The 20480-nt window shown below is 37.1% G+C and overlaps 1 protein-coding gene and 1 pseudogene across 44 annotated transcripts in view; one reads left to right on the forward strand and one right to left on the reverse strand.

The window, feature by feature from the left end:
* Nucleotides 1–458: 458 nt before the first annotated feature.
* The window catches only part of ZMYM2 (zinc finger MYM-type containing 2), a 128686-nt gene continuing 108664 nt past the window's right edge, over nt 459–20480 (reverse strand). For 36 of the 44 annotated variants that reach the window (XM_028837164.2, XM_077973681.1, XM_077973705.1 and 33 more), the window contains 6 exons: nt 20165–20333; nt 19795–19946; nt 5016–5130; nt 4130–4381; nt 3385–3505; nt 459–1327 (listed from right to left, as the gene is read on the reverse strand). In XM_028837164.2, coding sequence (XP_028692997.1) covers nt 1135–1327; nt 3385–3505; nt 4130–4381; nt 5016–5130; nt 19795–19946; nt 20165–20333 — 1002 coding nt within the window. In that variant the 3' untranslated portion in view covers nt 459–1134. 44 annotated transcript variants of the gene reach the window in all.
* LOC114673520 (KRR1 small subunit processome component homolog pseudogene) lies at nt 14138–16831 on the forward strand (annotated as a pseudogene).

Raw genomic sequence — 20480 nt, forward strand, 5'->3', positions numbered from 1 at the left:
ATCAGAATCACTACACTGGTAATCTTCATAATAAAATGTGATCCTATCTTATTTAATGTAGCTTGACTTTCTGTAACTATTTCAGGAGTGGAATTTCTAAAAATAATTTTATCCAATGTAAACAGGCACAAGAATTCTAATAAAATTGCTAAGTTTTAGAGTACTACACAGGTAACATTGCAGCATGATCTGTATCCTTAAGAGGGAAAAAAAGAAACAAAAATCAAACCTCTATAAATGAAGAGGATTTCAGATATTTATGGCTGGCATAAAAGAAAACAGAATTTTATACTTTCATCAGACATTTTTACAAAGGAAATGTCTTGATGATCTTTTCAACTTACAATCATTTTATATATATATATATATATATACACACACACACATACATATATATACATATATATATATATATTTGTTTTTTTATTGATTGGGTGATGCAGAAAGCCACAAATGAGAAAAGGACACTAAGGTTTTAATAAGGGGAACAAAAAGTTGTTTTCACCAGTATAGATTCACATTACAGTACACCAATATTGACAGCATTCTCTTGTCTATTTTTGGTACAGAAGATGGTATCTCTCTACATAACCTTGTAAGGCTTCAGTAACTAAAATGCAAAACAAAACAAAAAAAAAACCCCAAAACAAAACAAAAACCCCAGCCTATTAGTTTACAGTTTATTTTAAAACTTCCGAAAGACACTGCAAGTTCTAAACTTTTAGTAGTGCTACCCATACACAACCATCTGGTTAAGAACCCAGTAAAAGAGCCCCCTTCCAAGGAAGCTTTGCAACAGTAGCGTTGTGCAATATGGATGTTTCTTACTACAAGAAAAAAATTATACATGGCACATTCTCATTCATATTCTGTAATGTAAAAAGTTACAAACATACCTAATCAAATAAATAATAATAAAAAAAGAATTTGAATGTATTTGTTAAGTATCCTAAAACCACTACATAGAATAATGGCAACTTTCACTCACAGATTATTTACATGGTAATACCCAGTGTGGGTACACTGCTACAAAACTCAAAACAGAAGGAGTAAACTTGAAATGTTTTCCATAAAGATCTAGCAGCGTGACTATCTAATGCTGTTTTATCCCGATTGCTTCTGAAACGTTCCTTTTTAGTCTGTGTCTTCATCCAGTTCATAATTGTCTTTATCATAAATATCTTTTACTAGAAGAACCCGTACAAGCATATTTTCCAAGGTGTTTCGGTCCAGTGAAGTAGATGTATACCAGACAGGGCTATCTGTAGAACTAGAGCATTCTGGTTGCAAATAAAAAACATCCATCCTCTGATTAAGATTCTGTGGACTTTGGAGGTGGGAGGAAAGAGAGGAAAAAGTCAATTTCACAAAATACATACAAAATTTCCCACAACTTTCGTTTCTTCTTTCAAGAATAATTCAGACCCCATTAATCACGCTATATGACCAGACCCTATGCCTCACTGCCTCCATTATTCTGTCATTAAAATATTCTGTTATTTTCTGTGACAGAGATTATTTCTCACCACAATTTTAACTCTATTTCATTAAATCCAAGACACCATCAATAGACATATGACTCATTATTTTAATGTTACCATTAAGCAAGTAAAACACTGCCAATTATGATTTCAAGATGCAACAATTTAAACTGTGCATCCCAGTTTCAGAAATAGTGAAACGTGAAAATGTCTTAGAATTGATGAAATATGGCAGCACATAAAATTAAAAAAATTCTTACAGCATTACATAATAGAAACTTAATTTTTAAAATACCAACAAGATAATAGTGAGATGGGAATTTCCACCTAACAAATGAAGACCCTGACACTATTGCAGCCAAATAGGACTACCCTAAACCATGGTGAGAAATACAAGCTGAGCATCCCTAATTCAAAAATCCGAAATCTGAAACCCTTTGCCAAAATGACACCAAAAGTGGAAGGTTCCACACCTGACCTCATGTGAGGAGTTCGCAGCCAAAACACAGGCACATAACACACAGGTTATTCGGCATCCCCAAGGGGAAAATAAAATCACCTTCAGGCTATGCATAAATAAAATTATCTTCAGGCTACATGTATAAGGTGTATATGAAATATAAATGAATTTCATGTTTAGAGTTGGGTCCCATCCCTAAGACATGTTGTATATGCAAATATTCCAAAATCCAAAAAAGTCTGAAATCTAAAACACTTCTGGTCAGAAGCATTTTGGATAAGGGGCATTCAACTTGTACTACTCCCATCCTATACATGACACTGTTGCTTTTACGAGTTCTTGAGGGCCATCCTGGGGACCTCACTGTGATTTATAAATTTGTTTAAATAGGGAAGTACATTTTGAATTCATGCTGACCTTCTGAAAATTAGAGAGTGCTTACTTAAAACAATAGGCAAGCATAAAATAATCTATGATCTCTAAACGTTTTATTGGCTTAAACTTTTTTAAATGCCTGTTGGTCTAAGATTGGGGGAAAAAAAAATTCCAGAACATGATTCCATTTTTCATACCTGCTTGACTGTTTTCTCTTAAATGTAAATACTTCACTTATATTTCCATCTATCTATTCGACCTTTGAGCATACCTTTACACCACGCAGTGGCAAACTATAGCCAGCCACCTGCTTATATGAAGTTTTACTATATTTTACTATAACACAGCCACATGCCATGAATTTATATACAGTATATGGCTGCTTTCTAGTTAGAAGAGAACCAACTAGTTACAATAGAGATACTACAGCCCAAAAAGCCTAAAATATTTACCATCTGATCCTTTAAGAAAAAGTCTGTGTCCCTTGCTTTGCTGTCATTGGAATCGCTGTAATTTAAAAGAAAATGACAGGCACAATGGCTCATGCCTGTAATTTCAGCACTTTGGGGGGCTGAGGCACGAGGATCGCTTGAGGTCAGGAGTTCAAGACTAGCCTGGGCAACACAGTGAGACCCTGTCTCTACAAAAAATACAAAAATTAGCCAGCTATGGAGGCACATGCCTGTAGTCCCAGCTACTCAGGAGGCACAGGTGGGAGGATCGCTTAAGGAGTTTGAGGTTGCAGTGAGCTATGATCATGTGCTACTGTACTCCAGTCTGGGTGAGAAAGCAAGACCCCATCTCCAAAAAAAAGAAAGAAAGAAAATGGCAGCAGTGGAAATTTCATTAGTAGAGAGTGATTTCTTAACGTATGCTTAAACTCTAAGTATGATGTATAAGCTGGGTATTTTCAAAATAAAAGATTGTAACTGAATGAACTTAGGTATAACTGAGAGAGAAGAAATCTCAAAAAGAATCCATTAAAAAAAGTCACTTCCTGGTAATGTTAAATTTAAACCAGCCAACTTCTACCATCATTTTTAAAAGTTAAGTATCATTAACACTCACCTTTTAGACAAGTAGCATTCAAACATCTTCACAGGACATCTGGAAGGATTGGCTGTGTTTTCAATCTGTTCAAATACTGGCTCATCATCTTCATGTTTCCTTTTTCCAGTAGTAATTTTATCTTAAAAAATAAAAGTGAAATAAACCTCCTAAAATAATCTTGAAGAAAGATATAAACATCACTCCTAGTGTCTGTTATACCAAAGAATAAGGACTAGGTGCCCCCTGGCTTGGAGTTTTAAGTTATGGCTTCTGGTAATGTACAATTTTTCAAACAAAAGGAACTGAGACATCTTAAGAAGACATAGGTTGTCTTATTTTATAAAACAGACAGTCCTTAGGTTCTTAACAAGTGACCCAGGTGGTCTTTAGTAAGGCAAGGTTTGGATATCCCTACCACAGACAATCTCAAAATAAAAATCTGGGCCAGATGTGGTGGCTCACGCCTGTACTCCCAGCACTTTGGGAGGTCGAGGCGGGCAGATCACCTGAGGTCGGGAGTTCAAGACCAGCCTGACCAACATGGAGAAACCCCGTCTCTACTAAAATACAAGGTTAGCCAGGCTTGGCGGCGCCTGCCTGTAATCCCAGCTACTTGGGAGCCTGAGGGAGGAGAATTGCTTGAACCCAGGAGGTGGAGGTTGCAGTGAGCCGAGACTGCACCATTGCACTCCAGCCTGGGCAACAAGAGCGAAACTCTGTCTCAAAAAAAAATGTAAAAATAAAAATAGAAATGTTACACTACCTTCATTATCTGTTCCACATAAGGAAGACACTTGGTATCGAAGACACGCTTTGTTTTCCATCGTTAAAGGATTTTTTTTCCAATGCCTAAACACAGTGCCAAAGGAAAGTCTTAAGTGTTGTTCCACTGTTTTCAGGCCAAAATACTTAGTGTTAAAGTAGAACAGTGTGTTCAGAAGAGCTACTGGAGAGTGTGATCCTAGTTGTTTTATCCTCCAGAGATAGTCTTCTTCAACTCGAGAGAATATTGACCCTTAAATAGAGAGAACTATTTTAAAAGAATTATAATAAATAAAAGTTTTCATTTAACCATCCAGAAGTAGACACAGTTAATTTAAGGACAAATCTATACCAATTCTTCTTTCATACTAGATCAACTAGAAGAATTTTAGAATTACCTATGCAGCTCTTTAACAATACAGAGGCTACTATGGAACTATTATCTATGGAATAAGGGACTGGATATTTGCTTCTGTTCTTCAGTAGGACGAGCCAAATAGTGGCCAGAAAAAAAATGTAAATCTTCTTAAAATTAAAATTCAGGAATTTAAACTCCTGAAAAAAAATGGTGACTCCACATACATACACATTTTCTTCATATATTGAAAACAGGGATTTAAGGTAAATTTACATCAGAAGCTCCACTGGAAGGCTTAAGACATGAACATCCAGTCTCATACTCCAGAGAAAGTAGATCACATTTCTTACAAAGTTCTTCATAAACACTAGTTATTGACCACATTCGTTTCTAATTCAACAAGAGATGAACGTCAGATGAGCCCAAGAGTAAGTGTTCAGAAAATGTTATCTAATGTAAGTGACTTAATTATAATATTTTCACACATACTCTGTAAAAATAACAACACCTTTATTTAAAATAGCATTACCATCTGGAAGTATGCTTGGTTGCCAGCTTCGCAGTATTTTATTCAATTCTTGCTCAAATGTTTGGTATCCAGGATCAATAAATATGTTGTCTTTTCGATTACTTCCACCCAAGTACTACAAAAAAAAAAAAAAAAAGCCCCACAAACTTTCTTGAAAGAAAATCAGCTAATTATAGTGAACATGATACACTCTGTATTTCTTAAGGAAAAAATACAGCTTTATGTCTTTGAAATGCATACTAAAACATGACTGATTTTATGTATGCACCTAGAAATCAAAAAGAATCATAAATTATCAACAAATCTCTTGCCTGAAACACTCAAAGCTGAAATACACACCCCAGAATCGAGAATGTAAAAACTGGATGACAATCTTCAGTCTGTCAGACAAAAAAAAAAAAAAAGAATATTTGACTCCAGTATTTATTATATAGTGGATGAAGAAAAATGTAAATTTTAAAATAAAAGTGACTTTTTTTTCTTTTTAGTTTTTTTTTTCTTATGAAGTAAGAGTAATTAAGGTAATGACTAAAGAAAAACACCGAGTGGTAAGGATGGGATGAAATGTTATCTGTAGCTATCGAAAGCTCTCTTCTAGCACTCTGACTTTGTCAGGCTAACGCTTTTTTCTTATTGTCTCTATATTCCTAATTCTCCACCTGTAAAACAGTGCAGATTTATGAATCTTATAACTTACTGTCACAAACCTAGAAAAATCTTAACAGTGAGGGTGGTTATAGAATCATTTCAAGTATAAACATTAGTGGGACTTAGAGAAAATAACATGAAATTATATGATAATAGCACAAAGAATGAAAGGCAAGAATGGGGAGTACACTGTCTCAGGCTCTTACACTACATGTGAAGTAATACAATATTATTTGAATGCAGACATGTAATTAAAGATGCAGACTACAAATCTAAGGTAACAAGTAAAACATAAGAGGTACAAATAATAAACCAATAGTGGAAATAAAGTGGGATCACAAAACATATTAATTCAAAGGAAGGCAGAAAAAGATGAAAAACAAAGAACAGAGAGAATACAAAACCACCAGAAGGACAAGAGATTTTAATTCAACGACAGCAATGATCATGTCACATGTAAAAGGCCTAAGCCAAGGTTAGCAAACTGGAGTCCTAGAGCCGTATCTGGCCCATGCCTGTTTTTATCAAGTGTTCTTGGAATACAGACACACTGGTTCATCTGCATACTGTGCTGCAGCTTTCATGTTGTAACGACAGAGCTGAATGGCTGCACGACACAGACAAGCATGACCTGTAACCATGTACCATTTGGTCCTTTATGTATAAAGTCTGTTAGTCCCTGGTCTAAACCGCAATTAAAAGACAGATCCTGGGGTGGGAGCGGTGGTTCACGTCTGTAATCTCAGCACTTTGGGAGGCCAAGGCAGGCAGACAGTTTGAGCTCAGGAGTTCAAGACCAGCCTGGGCAAGATGGTGAAATCCCGTCTCTACAAAAAATACAAAAATTAGCCAGGCAGGGTGGGATGTGCCTCTAGCTCCAGCGACTTGAGGGGCTGAGGCAGGAGAATCACTTGAGCCTGGGAGGTCAAAGCTGCAGTGAGCCATGAGATCACACCACTGCACTCTAGCCTGGGACAGAGCGAGACCCAGTCTCAAGGAAAAAAAAAAAAGACAGAGACAGATATTGTCGGATTCAATTTTTTTAAAGGCAAGGTTCAACAATATGCTGTCTACAAAAAACCTATTTTAAATAAAAGAACAGGTAAGTGAAAAGTAAAAGAAAAAAAATGTACACCATGTATACACTAATCAAAACAATGCCATCATCTGAGTTGATCCAATGTTATTCAAACTAGTCAAAGGAATATTAGTCAGCAAAATTCTAAAATAGTAGAACAAAAACTCCTAATTAAAGTCTTTCAAATACAATGACAGACCAACTGATAAGAGCCTGGTAAATCAAGAAAGTGACAATGCTAAGTTTCTCCCCTGCTTTCAGGTTAGTCAAAGGGTAGATGTTCTAAAAATAGCATTTCCTAAACTACCTGGAGATCCTCATTGTTATGAATGAGAACAGCAGTGATTAAAATATAGCATCATGATTCCAGCTATTTAACAGGACTATAAACTTTTGTACTGTTCCTGTATTTCTTTTTTTTTTTTTTTTTTTTTTTTGAGACGGAGTCTCGCTGTGTCACCCAGGCTGGAGTGCAGTGGCCCGATCTCGGCTCACTGCAAGCTCCGCCTCCCGGGTTTACGCCATTCTCCTGCCTCAGCCTCCGAGTAGCTGGGACTACAGGCGCCCGCCACCACGCCCGGCTAGTTTTTTGTATTTTTAGTAGAGACGGGGTTTCACCATGTTAGCCAGGATGGTCTCGATCTCCTGACTTCGTGATCCACCCGCCTCGGCCTCCCAAAGTACTGGGATTACAGGCTTGAGCCACCGCGCCCGGCCCTGTTCCTGTATTTCTAAAAATACAAACTTAGTTGGGTATTACATAAAACAATCACTAAAGTAAAATCCCCAAGTTTAGAATAGCAATTTGTATTTTTTGCTTTTATCATAAAGCAACATGCATAATAAAAAATGAGGGAAATGATTCTGAAATAGTTTCATCTGTAAATCTAGTATAAAGAGAAAATTTCGATGTAACATTCAGAACCTTAGCAACAATAATAAACCAAAAACTAAGTTCCCAACTCAGCTCTACTAAAAGCAGTTCCTAAATGAAGTGCCAACACTTAATCCTCCTGAAAAGGCTTCTCTAGGCAATCCATGATAAATGATCTGCTGCTCTTGTTACAGAATGAATTACAGTATGTTTTATTACTCATTTCTGGTAGTATGGGAAGCAATGCCATATTATTGCTGCTGTTATTTTCCATCATAGGCAGTCACAACTTAGAAACATCTAATCTATAGATACATGGTTGCCTGAGCACCAAAGCCCTTACAACCAATGAGAATCTACAGAAGAAAAGAATGTGTGGTTTCAGGAACAGAGGCAAAGGAGAAGCTGTGAGGAAGAGCAGCAACTTATAGTAACTAATCTCAGAGAAAACGCCTCAACAGAATAGGCCTGTCTGAAAAGCAGCTTTCTTAATAAAAAAAATCGTGACAGAAAGTCTTCAATTATGGGATTTGAATTCATAAGTATCTTTTTTTTTTTTTGGAGACAGAGTCTTACTCTGTTGCCAGGCTGGAGTGCAGTGGCGCGATCCTGGCTCAGGCAACCTCCGCCTCCAGGCTTCGAGTGACCCTCCGGCCTCAGCCCCCCCGAGGAGCTGAGACTACAGGCACCGCCACCACGCCCGGCTAATTTTTGCGTTTTTAGGAGAGACGGGGTTTCACTATGTTGGCCAGGCTGGTCTCCATCTCTTGACCTTGTGATCTGCCCACCTCAGCCTCCTGAAGTGCTGGGATTACAGGCGTGAGACACCGTGCCCGGCCAATCAGTACCATTTTTTAAAAAATATAAATTCCTTTTTTAAGAGTTACTGGTCTCTCATTTTACTTAGATTTCTTTGGGACTATACATGAGAGAACTAGAGCTCCCTAGATAGTTTTGGAACATCCGTAAAGAGCAGTATTGAATGATAAAAATAACTATTCTAGTAGCCACATTTTAGAAATTAAAAAGAAACAAGTATTTTACTTAACCCAATATATCTGAAACATGTAATCCCAACATATAAAAATATTTAACATTTTAAAAATACAAATTCTTTGAGATCTTGTATAAATTTTACACACTCAGAACACTTCTCATTTCAGACTAGCCACATTTCAAAGGCCCTGTTTCTTATGGATAAAAAATGTTTGGGAGGGCAAAGTAGCACATTGATACTTAAACAGAAATTACAGTACTAGTACTTGCAAAGCAAAAGAAAATCTCATAAACACAGCTAACAGAGAGTTGAAAAAGCATGTGTTTGAGATACGTTCAGACTACTGGCATGTTTGTTCAGACAAGTATCGTCACTAATATGACAAACATATGGTCAAATAATGTTTTGGAGATCTACCTAAAGCAAGACACTATGTGCAACAATATATATAATAATTTTATAAAATTAAATAAAAATTGGGAATATAAGATATAATTTTAGGGCTATCAGATTCTACTTCTAAGTCTCAAATCAGTTGTTTTATTAAATGTTATATGAATAGAGCTTCATTAAGAATGATATAAAATATTCTACCATTAATTTAAGCTATCAATCAGTAGTTCTGCACAATAATTTGTTTCAAAGAAAATATTCCAGCTTTCTGATGCCTATACACCCAGGAAAATAGTGTCATTTTTAAAAATACTTAAAACCTTTTCATGTTTCTCCCTGGATAAAGACGAAATCTAAACATTTAATCAAGGAATAGAGGCCTTTGTGGTGTGACTCTTACTTACCGCAGCCCCCAACTCAATACCCCAAAGCTTTCTCCACTTCACATTATTCTTTCCAGCCAGGCTAAGTGGTTCCTGGTAAACTGTGCCCTTGTACTGCCATTGTCCTTCTCTCATCCTTTTGCTGAATAAATTTCTACATGTACTTCAAAACTCAATTGAAAATTTAAAACTCAGTATCATCTACATTCATATACTTTTTCATTGTATATACTTAGGTAGAATTAATTAGTCCCAATTCTGTGTTACCAAGTCTGTATACACCAAGTCTGTATACACCATGAACATAACATTTTTTAAATATTATTTGTCTGTGTATTTCAACTCTTTGAGTGGAACATACTGTAATGGCTTTTAATTCAAACTGCCCACCAGATTCAAAATTTATGAGCTGTGTAACTTTGGCAAGTAACTTTACTTCCTCATAAAAAAATGCTGATAATTATAGTAAAGTTGTTGAGGCGACTGAATGACACATCGAGCGTGTAAGCTGTCAACATGCTTATCTCAATCTCCAAAGCCTACTCCAATGTCCAGCATCCAGCATACAACAGCACTTAATGTTTGCTAAATTAACCAATGAAAGAAGGATTCAAATAGCCTGAATCAACCTCATCACTGCTATTAAAAAACAGAGGCCGGGCATGGTGGCTCACGCCTGTAATCCCAGCACTTTGGGAGGCCAAGGCGGGTGGATCACGAGGTCAAGAGAACGAGACCAACCTGGCCAACATGGTAAAACCCTGTCTCTACTAAAAATACAAAAATTAGCTGGGCGTGGTGGCCTGTAGTCCCAGGTACCTACTCAGGAAGCTGAGGCAGGAGAATCACTTGAACCTGGGAGGCAGAGGTGTGGTGTGCCGAGATCGCGCCAAAAAAAAAAAAAAAAAAAAAAACCCAAAAATTCTTAAGGTCCTCTGAATAAAGATTAAATAAGTTTAGAAATCCTCTATGTATTTTAATAGAATTTAATTATTTGAAAACTACCCATTTACACAGAAATTAAATTAACAAGTCACACTGTGAGTTTACTATGTTTTTTAATTTAGTAAATAAAGTTCTTTCTTCTTTAAAAAATATCCCTCCATATAAAAGACTTAACATGTAGAAAGTAAAAAATAAAAATTCTGGAGAAAAATCTGGAAAAATGACAAAGACTTACTGTCTGTAATAAACAAGAAACTCACAAACTAAAAAAGATAAACAATGGGGCAATTCACAGAAAAGCAAATGGTCAATAAACACAAAGATCTCCAAACTTTTTGGGAAAGAAATCTGTTACTATCTTTAAAAATAAAAAATATACTTTTCTTAAGATCCAATAATACCCTTTCTGGAATCATATCTCAGAAATAAACGCATCAGTTCTTTAGGATAATTATACAAGATTTGTGTGGGGCAGGAGGGGAGCAGAGGAGGAAGGAAAGTATACACTGTCTATAACAGCAAAATTTCATCAAAGAGAATGCTCATCATTGTGGAAATTACTAAATTAATTGTGATATAGCACACAATGAGATATATACACAGTTAGGCCCATTCCTGCTGACTTAGAGGGACTGCTACAATTTACTGGGAAGTAGATGAACAGAAAGTAAGATGTAAAAGTGTGTAATATGGTCTAGTGTTCCTAGCTGACCAAATTATCTCTTTCATCATGTTCACAAAAACCAGAAATACACACATCTAGCTAACAGTGATAAGGTGGGGAGATTAAAGAAAAAAAAGTGGCTGGCATGGTGGCTCAGGTCTGTAATCCTAGAACTTTGGGAGGCTGAGGTGGGTGGATCACCTGAGATCAGGCGTTTGAGACCAGCCTGGCCAACATGGCGAAAACTCATCTCTACGGGGCAGGGAGACCAAGTAGCCAGGAATGGCGGCTCATTCCTGTAATCCCAGCTACCTGGGAGGCTGAGGCAGAATTGCTTAAACCCAGGAAGTGGAGGAACCGAGATCATGCCACTGCATTCCAGCCTGGGCGATAGAGACTCTGTCTCAAAAAAAGCAAGGTGTCTATAGTTCTATTTACAATAAATTTAGTATGACAGATATGTGTTCACATACGTAAAACAGTGTATGAAAGAATGATCATGAAATGTTAATGATGGTTATCACAGGATTTCATATCATTTTTCTTCTTCCTCAAACATTTTCATATTATGTGAACATTTAACAATAACCACCATTCCTTATACAAAATCAGTGGAGGAAAGTCAGTTACTTTGAGAAGGAATAAGAAAAACAAATAAACAAAACAAGAAAAAATAAGGCTGTGCTCTCCTTTCATACAGTACCAGTTATTTACAATTGTGTTTAATTTTTCAATGTACAAAACAGAAGTGACTATTTACTTCAGTTTACATTCACAGGACTTAGACTTAGTCCTTACAACAAAAAGATATTGTTTCTTCTATAGTTCTATAGACATATGGAAGAAAATCATACTTCCTGTCAACTGCATCTTTATTGTCAGATGTGAGCAAAACTAATGAATCCAACAGAAAAATATGCACACTCTTCCAAAAATAGCTTCTATTTCTGTACACATCTTGAACTAACATTAAACAGCACTGATTTCTGGAAAGTTTACTTGAGTTATCTTATCTTTACACTGAGTTTCAGGATTACTTTTAAAGCTGCTTATAAATACCACAGTCTTTGAAAACAAGTCTGTGAAAATGTATCCAATAATAAAAATAGATATTCCACAATTTTTAAAAATTGTGGTAAACTGTAGAACAAAAAAATTACCATCGTAACCATTTTTAAACATGCAGTTCAGTGGTAAAACAACTTTTTGAGAAAACATTCATCAATACATAAGGAACCTATTTTAAAAAGGAAGGAAGCCGGGCACAGTGGCTCACGCCTGTGAATTCCAGCACTTTGGGAGGCTGAGGAAGGTGGATTGCTTGAGCCCAGGAGTTTGAGACCAGACTGGGCAACATGGTGAAACCCCATCTCTACAAAAAAACACAGAAGTTAGTTAGCCAGGTGTGGTGGTACGTGCCCACATTCCCAGCCACTTCAAGGGCTGAGGCACTTGAGCCTGGGAGGTTGAGGGTGTACTAAGCAAAGTTCCTGCCATTGCACTCCAGCCTGGGCGACAGAGTGAGACCAAGTCTCTCTCTCACACACACAAACACACGCACGCATGCACACACACACGCGCAGGAAATTCTGACATATGCTACACAACACAGATGAACCTTGAGTATATTATGCTAAATGAAATAAGCCAGACTAAAAAGGACAAATACTGTCTGATTCCACTTATATGAGGTGCCTATGGTAGTCAAAATTATAGAGACAGAAAGTAGAACAGTGGCTTACAGGGCTCAGTAGAGAAGGAATGGACAGTTCCTATTTAATGAGTACAGTTTCAGTTCTGCAAGATGAAAAGAGTTCTAGAGATAGATGGTGATGCTGGTTGCACAACAATGTGAATGTACTTAATGCCACTGGACTGCATCCTTAAAAATGCTTAAGACCGTAAATTTTATGTTATGTATATTTTACAATAACAAAAACTGAGAGAAAAAAACCTATTTAAGACATACTTCATAATAATTTATTACACAATCCACTTAGCTCTCAAAACTTCTAATAGTATTGAAGTCCTAATTATTTAAATAATCCATTCAATAAAAAGCAATCCAGAGATTCAACTTCCTGTGATACCATCTTCTTTAAGTCAAGGAAAATTAACTGCAACATATAAAAATTCGTGATGTAAGTAAACTAGTTTTAGAGAAAAGTTTACAGTTTTAAATGCTTTCCTGAAAAAGAACGATCTAAAATCAATTATCTAAGCTTACATCTTAAGAAGCTGGATAAAAAGAGAGCAAATTAAGAAAGGAACTAATACGGCTCAGATTCAATACAAGAGAAAAATTAAAATGATACACCTTTAGCTACGTGAGTGTCTAGGCCACCTATACAGACCCAGCTAGCTCCATGGGCCCAATCCCACAAACCTATGAGCTAAGAATTGCTTTTTACTCTTTTATAAATGGTTACAATTTAAAGCAGTTATATGTAAGCAGCTATATTATGTTCTAAAGTTTTACCTCTTGGTCTGCAAAGCCTAAATTATTTACTATCTTGCCCTTTACAAAAAAGTTGGCTGATTCCTGAGCTGGACTGTTCAAGATACAAAAAGAGGCTGGGCACGGTGGCTCACAGCTGTAACCCCAGCACTTTGGAAAGCTGAGGCAGGCGGATCACTTGAGGTCTGGAGTTACGAGACCAGCCTGGCCAATGTGGTGAAGTCCTGTCTCTCCTAAAAATACAAAAATTAGCCAGACATGGTGGTGGGCACCTGTAATCCCAGCTACTTGGGAGGCTGAGACAGGGATTCGCTTGAATCTGGGAGGCAGAGGTTGCAGTGAGCCAAAATCACACCACTGCACACCGGCCTATGCGACAAAGTGAGACTTTGTCTCAAAAACAAACAAACAAAAAAAAAGAACTAAGAAACAAAAAGAAGGCACAAATTACCAGTATTAGGAATGAAAGGATAATAAGAAAGTATTATCAAACTTAGGCTAACAAATTTGACGAGTTTGATGAAATGCATCATTTCTTGAAAGACAAAATTGCTAAAAGTGGTGCAAGAAGAAACAGGAAATCTAAACAGTTGACATCAACTAAAGGAACTGATTAAGTGATTAAAAACCACACCTATCCACACCCTGCCACCCCCACCACAAAGAGCAATCCTAAGCCTATATGGCTTCACTGGAGAATTCTATTGCATATTTAAAGAAGAATACCAATTCTCACAAATTCTTTCCAAAAATAGGAGGTAGGAATATTTCCCAACACTTTTTAAAAAATTATTATTTTTTATTTATTTTTGAGATAGAGTTTTGCTCTTGTTGCCCAGGCTGGAGTGCAATGGCGTGATCTCGGCTCACTGCAACCTCTGCCTCCCAGGTTCAAGCGATTCTCCAGCTTCAGCCTCCCAAGTAGCTGGGATTACAGGTGCTTGCCGCTACACCTGGCTAATTTTTGTATTTTTAGTAGAGACAGCATTTCACCATGTTGGCCAGGCTGGTCTAGAACTCCTGAGCTCAAGTGATCCACCTGCCTTGGCGTCCCAAAGTGTTGGGATTACAGGCGTGAACCCCCGTGTCCAGCCCCAACTCATTTTACGAAGCCACTACTACCCCCAAACCAAAGCCAGGTAAAGACAAGAGAACTTTCAAGTTTACTTCCAGCTCCACCAGAAGCAATTTGAAAATGGCGTCTTCCTCTCTGAACCGGCCAAAAAAAGCAGCTGTAAACAGTGAATTTCATAACCAGAAGTGGAAGTCAGAGAGACCAAGAGGAATGGGAATTCCCTACTGTTCCTGATGGTTGGAAGGAACCAGCTCTTTCCAAAGAGGACAATCCCAGAGGACTCCTGAAGGAAAGCAATTATGTAACTCTGTTCCCAAAATACAGAGAGGCTTACTAGAAAGAGTGCTGGCCAGCGGTACACAAAGCCTTGAATGAACATCAATGTTAACGCAACCCTGCCCTGGATCCAGGGCAGCATGACTGCTTGAACTGAGGCAGAAGAATGGGGTCTGGAGGCAGAGAAATTAAAGTCATTCATGGTGAATCAAGGGAAAACACCTGGTTCTGGGGCAGGACACCTAAGGCCAATTAACGCCAATTTCCTAAAGTTGAACCAAATAGGAAAACCCCATCTCCCCATGCCCATAAAGCAAAAGCTGCTCTTCCCACAATCCTCTTCCCTCCGCCAGGTCTCAGGTGGAAAGAGGGAGTGCCCTGGACTGGCCATGGGCCAAGCAGGGACCATCCCTTCATCTACACAGGGGGCCAATCCACCTCAGTCTTTTATTAGTATTAGACCAAATCCTTCATCCAGATAAGGGTAACCGATAAGGACCTCAAAAGGAGTACTTAAATCCCAGAAGACTTTGTAACAGCCCTAGAGTCACTTGCTTGGGTCCATTCCCACCCTGTTCAGTGCTTTCTTGCTTTAATAAATTCCTGCTTTCGCTGCTTTGTTCCTTTGTCGTTTGTACATTTTGTCCAATCCTTTGTTTAAAACACCAAGAACCTGTACAATTTACACTCATGGCCTTAATTCCGTTAACAGTAGTACAAAGAAGAAGACGTGTACTAAAAAATACAAACAATTAGCTGGGCATGACGGTGGGTACCCGTAATTCCAGCTACTCCGGAGGCTGAGGCAGGAGAATCGCTTGAACCCAGAGGCAGAGGTTGCAGTGAACCGAGATGGTGCCACTGCACTCCAGCCTGGATGACAGAGCAAGACTATCTCAAAAACAAAACAAAACAGAACAGAAGACTTTTGATTCACATATCATCACTGGGACCAGAGATCTAAAACAGTTAGCAAGGAGTGTTTCATTTGAACAGGCAGTACGAACTCTTCCAGATGACGCTGCATGTAACATCATTAAAACAGGTTAGTTAGTAAGAAATAAAGAGATTTGTAAAAAGACAACGGCTTATTGGTCTCAAAGGATCAACACTGAAGAACTCTTAATGAACTTGTTCCATTATGAAGGAGGGAAACATAGTTTCAGTCACTGAACCTTTTAGTGGCTTAAAAAAGAGGTTTGAGACTAGCCAGGCACGCTGGCTCATGCCTGTAATCCCAGCACTTAGGGGGCCGAGACTGGTGGATCACGAGGTCAGGAGATCAAGACCATCCTGGCCAACACGGTGAAATCTCGTTTCTACTAAAATACAAAAAATTAGCCAGGCGTGGTGGCGGGCAGCACCTGTAGTCCCAGCAACTTGGGACTGAGGCAGAGGAACTGCTTAAACCCGGGAGGCGGAGGCTGCAGTGAGCCAAGATTGCACCACTACACTCCAGACTAGTGACAGAGCGAGACTCCGTCTCAAAAAAATAAAAGGTTTGAAAAGTAGTCCTATATACTATGAAGAATATGCATCCTATTTATAATATTAAAACCTTAATGATTAAAAGAGTTGGCAAAAGATTCTGAATTTCAATCAAAAGCTGGGAGAGATTTTTGCCACAATTCAAACATACAACTATGAATAAATGCAAGGAACCAAAGAAAAAAAATGTTAAGAAAGAATATACACCATTCCCACCGCCACAGCCACAAAGTCAGATTGATAACAAACTGGCTAGTGGTGAAAACTTTTCGAAGGCAAATCAGAAGCAGTAGCAGAAAATGGAAGCAATAAAGGCTGAAGAAGCAGAAGCCCTCGGTAAGAGATGGGCAAAGTAGTAAAACTTTAATTTAAAAAACCAGATGTGAAACCTAAGAAGGCTTCTACTGAAACTAACGTTCATGTGGCCAGCATCAAACAAAAAGTTAAGTAAGCAAAGAAGAGCAAGTTGGAGCTCTTACAGCTGAAGAAATTATGATTAAGATGGAAGCAGATGAAAAGAAAAACAAAGTAACATAAAAGAAAAAAAAAAGTAACATACCAAAACCCCTTGACTAGATCTTAGGAAGCTATCTCCTTTTTGTAAAGGATTTTGAGATACCAGGGCATTAGTTGCCTTATTTGTGAGAAATAATATTCTGATCACTTTTTTTTTTCTGAGTTTTTCTTCTTGTTGTTGTTCACAGAACAATGTTCTTTATAAATATGAATTATCATTAAAAAACAAAACTTTGAACTACTTATTATGAACGTCTGCAAAAATCATCAACAATATATTTGCACATCTAATCTGGCAATACATAAAAAAGATAACATTATCCAACTGGAGTCTATCCCAAGAATGCTAGGCTGGTTTAATGTCTGAAAATTAATTTAAATTCATACCATTATTAATAGGAGAGGAAAAATCCGTATCTCAATAGATGCAGAAAAGGAAGTTGACAAATTCAAAAAGCATTTATAACAAAAAAACTCATCAACAAAATAAAAAGCTAAAAAAATCCTTGGTCAACTAAGAATGGAAGAAAAGTTTCTCAACTTGGTAACAGGAAGTTACCAAAAAAAAAAAAAAAAAAACCCCTAAAGGGTGCATTGTACTTAATGGTCAACGACAAAATACTTTCCTCTACGATCAGGAACTAGGCAAGAGTTTCTGCTATCACTAATTCCATTCAACACTGTACCAGGACTAGGGTTTGGGTGGCAGGAGACAAAAATGGGGGAAGGTTTTAAGCAATGCAGTAAAGCCAAGCAAAGAAAGATCAGAAAGAGGCAAAACTGTCCTTATGCATAGGTGACATGATTGTGCATATAGAAAATTCTAAGATATATTTAAAAAATAGCAAAACAAGACCACCTACTAGAATAGTGAACTGATGAATATATAAAAATCAATAATATTTCTATATGCAAGTAACGCCAGAGGAAATAGCTAAAAAGAGCAAAAAGCATGTCTTTAGGGAGAGGAACTAGGTAGACTAGAGATCAGTGGGGCAGAGAACCCCTTATTTTGTAGTTTTTATTGATTTTAAAAGTTTTAATATCTAAATACGTTTTTAAGCCTTGTTCTACCAGAAACTTCTTCTAAACGAAATTCCATACATAACCCAAAACACAGACCCCAAAAAGCAGGAATGAATTAAAACAAGAGGAGCCTAGAACTCAGCCTCTCTCTTCTTGCTGAGTTAATCGGGCGCGACCCTAGTGCTCTCTACAGCACTTTAAAACCAGTTGCTCTAGATAACAGAATTATTTCTAAAATATAAACGTTCTCCTTAAAAAAGTTTCACCACCATAAATAAATATACACACACATTCAAAAGCAGTAGAAAATGGGATCTAGAGGTTTATTGTGTAAAAAGTCACAACAATCGTCCAACTCAATGAGTGCCTACTATGTGGACAGTATGTACAAGAAAGAACAGTAAGACCTAGCTTCCCTTTGTTAGTAAGAGGATTTATATGTAATAAAACTGTTCTGAAACTCGAGGACTACGACAATTTCATCTATACCTGGTACAGGATAAATGCTATTCCTACTCCCCCTCCCTCCTAGGTATCATAAAAGAAGAGGAGGGAAAATACACACATGGGTCTTCAAGCCCTCAGCCAGAACCACCGGAGTCACATGTTTTGGAATTCATACTTGTCTGGATTTTACAGGGGAAACAGGGCATGTACATAATTATAATACATTAATATTCCTAGAGTGGTGTGGGTAAACACTGTACTCGTTTAGAAACGTTAACAATTCTATAGTAAGTTCTATGGTGAATGTTCTATAGATGAGTATTAACACCAAGAGTAATAAAGAAAACAATAGCTTCACAATCCTTTAAGTTAGGTTTTACTGTTGAGTGTGTTTTCATGAAAAAAATTCTGGTTTTCAGAGGTTTGTGGAATGGTGGACCTATATTATCATCTAAGCATGAGGCTCAAAGTACACGTAAACCTATAAAACGATAAAAAAGTACACCTATTCACGTATCTTTTAGGATGTTATTGCAAGATATGTGATGGTCCTTGAATATAGTGAATTACAGCCATGCACTATATATCTGCACCACCACTTACAGAATCTTAAGCAAATTTCTATCCTAAAGAAAAAGTAAATAAAACACAAATTAGGACAATTCTAGTTTTCTTCAGTGATTTATTTCATTATCTAACACCTGTTAGCAGAATAAAATGAACTTTTAGGCCTACAAACAAAACTCTGAAGAGATCTCCTGTCATCTACTGTATTTCAAAATACATAGGATGTGAAGTCGGAGATTCTTTCTGACTTCTGGGCACAAATCTGTAGAATTTGTTCAGAACTAGAGGTCATTATTTAAAGTTGATCTCCATGTTTACTGTAGAAAACAAATCCATAGACATGTGGATGAGGTTTATCTTTACCCCTAAAGAATGATCTCTTCTTATGAAATAGCCAAAGAATTAATGACTAGTTACACCGTTTAGCAAGACAGGCACACATCAGCAGCACACAGTGAAACAGACCTATTTACAGAGTCAGGACATTTTTCTGTTTACCTGTAGATCAACAGGGATCTACAGCCAGATCTGGCTACATATCATGCCTTATAATGTGAATTCATTTATCTGCAACGGTAAGGAAAGAATCTCATCCTGATTATCATTTATATATAAATGGTGGCAAATATACAACTTTGTAGATGTGCTAGAAAAGATGCCGAAGTTTTGAGTGATCTCTCCATACCCTATTTTTCCCATAAATTCTTTCTGGTTTTGGTACAAAGTTTTGGAGAACTTGAAGGTTTTTAGGAACATATATATTCCATTACAGAAGAAACACAAAGTAGCTAATCTTTTATAATATCATAATATTTCCAAATAGACTACATTTTTCTTTGTCTTTCTTGGTAAGTCAATAAAGGTTCCATGATGCTACAGGAACAAGAACTACCACAACTTTTCTTATTAATGTTATACTTAAAAGCAGCCATCAAATTACTAACCTCCTGTATTCCAAGGCAAAGGTAATAGATGCTGTCAGGTGCATAATTCTCTCCATTTGGCCGTCGGATCTCATTGACAAAATGAGCTAACCCATAGTTAAGCTCAGCTGTGGTGTGAGAGAGTAGATCCTCTTTTAACTTTACTGATTTAGCTAAAAATACATAAAATAAAAATCAGTAATTGTTATTATTTACTGTCTTATTAAGGTTAAGAACTTTCTGACATTCTTTGTAAGAGCTCTGAAGTAAAATAAAATGCATTCTTACAGGTATTTTAAGTTACATTTATGTTTTTTAAATTTAAATGTACGCCACAACAGAAATCTTGATTTTAAATAGGACTTAGGAGAAACAAAATTAAAACACTTACAAGATTTTAACTCATCTAATACCAGAAGATCTTCATCAAGTTGCCTAGTTTTGACCCAGTGTTTCCATGCATTTACGCCATACGTGTATTTGAAAGGAAAGCTGCATTCTGAATTGTCAGAACTATCATCATGAGACTGGTATCCTGATACAGCCTTTCTCTTGGCTCCCTATTAGTAAAAAACACCGTAACATCTTTTTTAAAGCCTACATTATTTCATTACTTTACACAAGCCATCTCTCAACAAAGGCAAATTACAATCGACCCTTGAACGACATGGGTTTGAACTGCAGGGGTCCACTTGGACACATACGTT

This window comes from Macaca mulatta, chromosome 17 (genome assembly GCF_049350105.2).
Source record: "Macaca mulatta isolate MMU2019108-1 chromosome 17, T2T-MMU8v2.0, whole genome shotgun sequence".
Classification (NCBI taxonomy): domain Eukaryota; kingdom Metazoa; phylum Chordata; class Mammalia; order Primates; family Cercopithecidae; genus Macaca; species Macaca mulatta.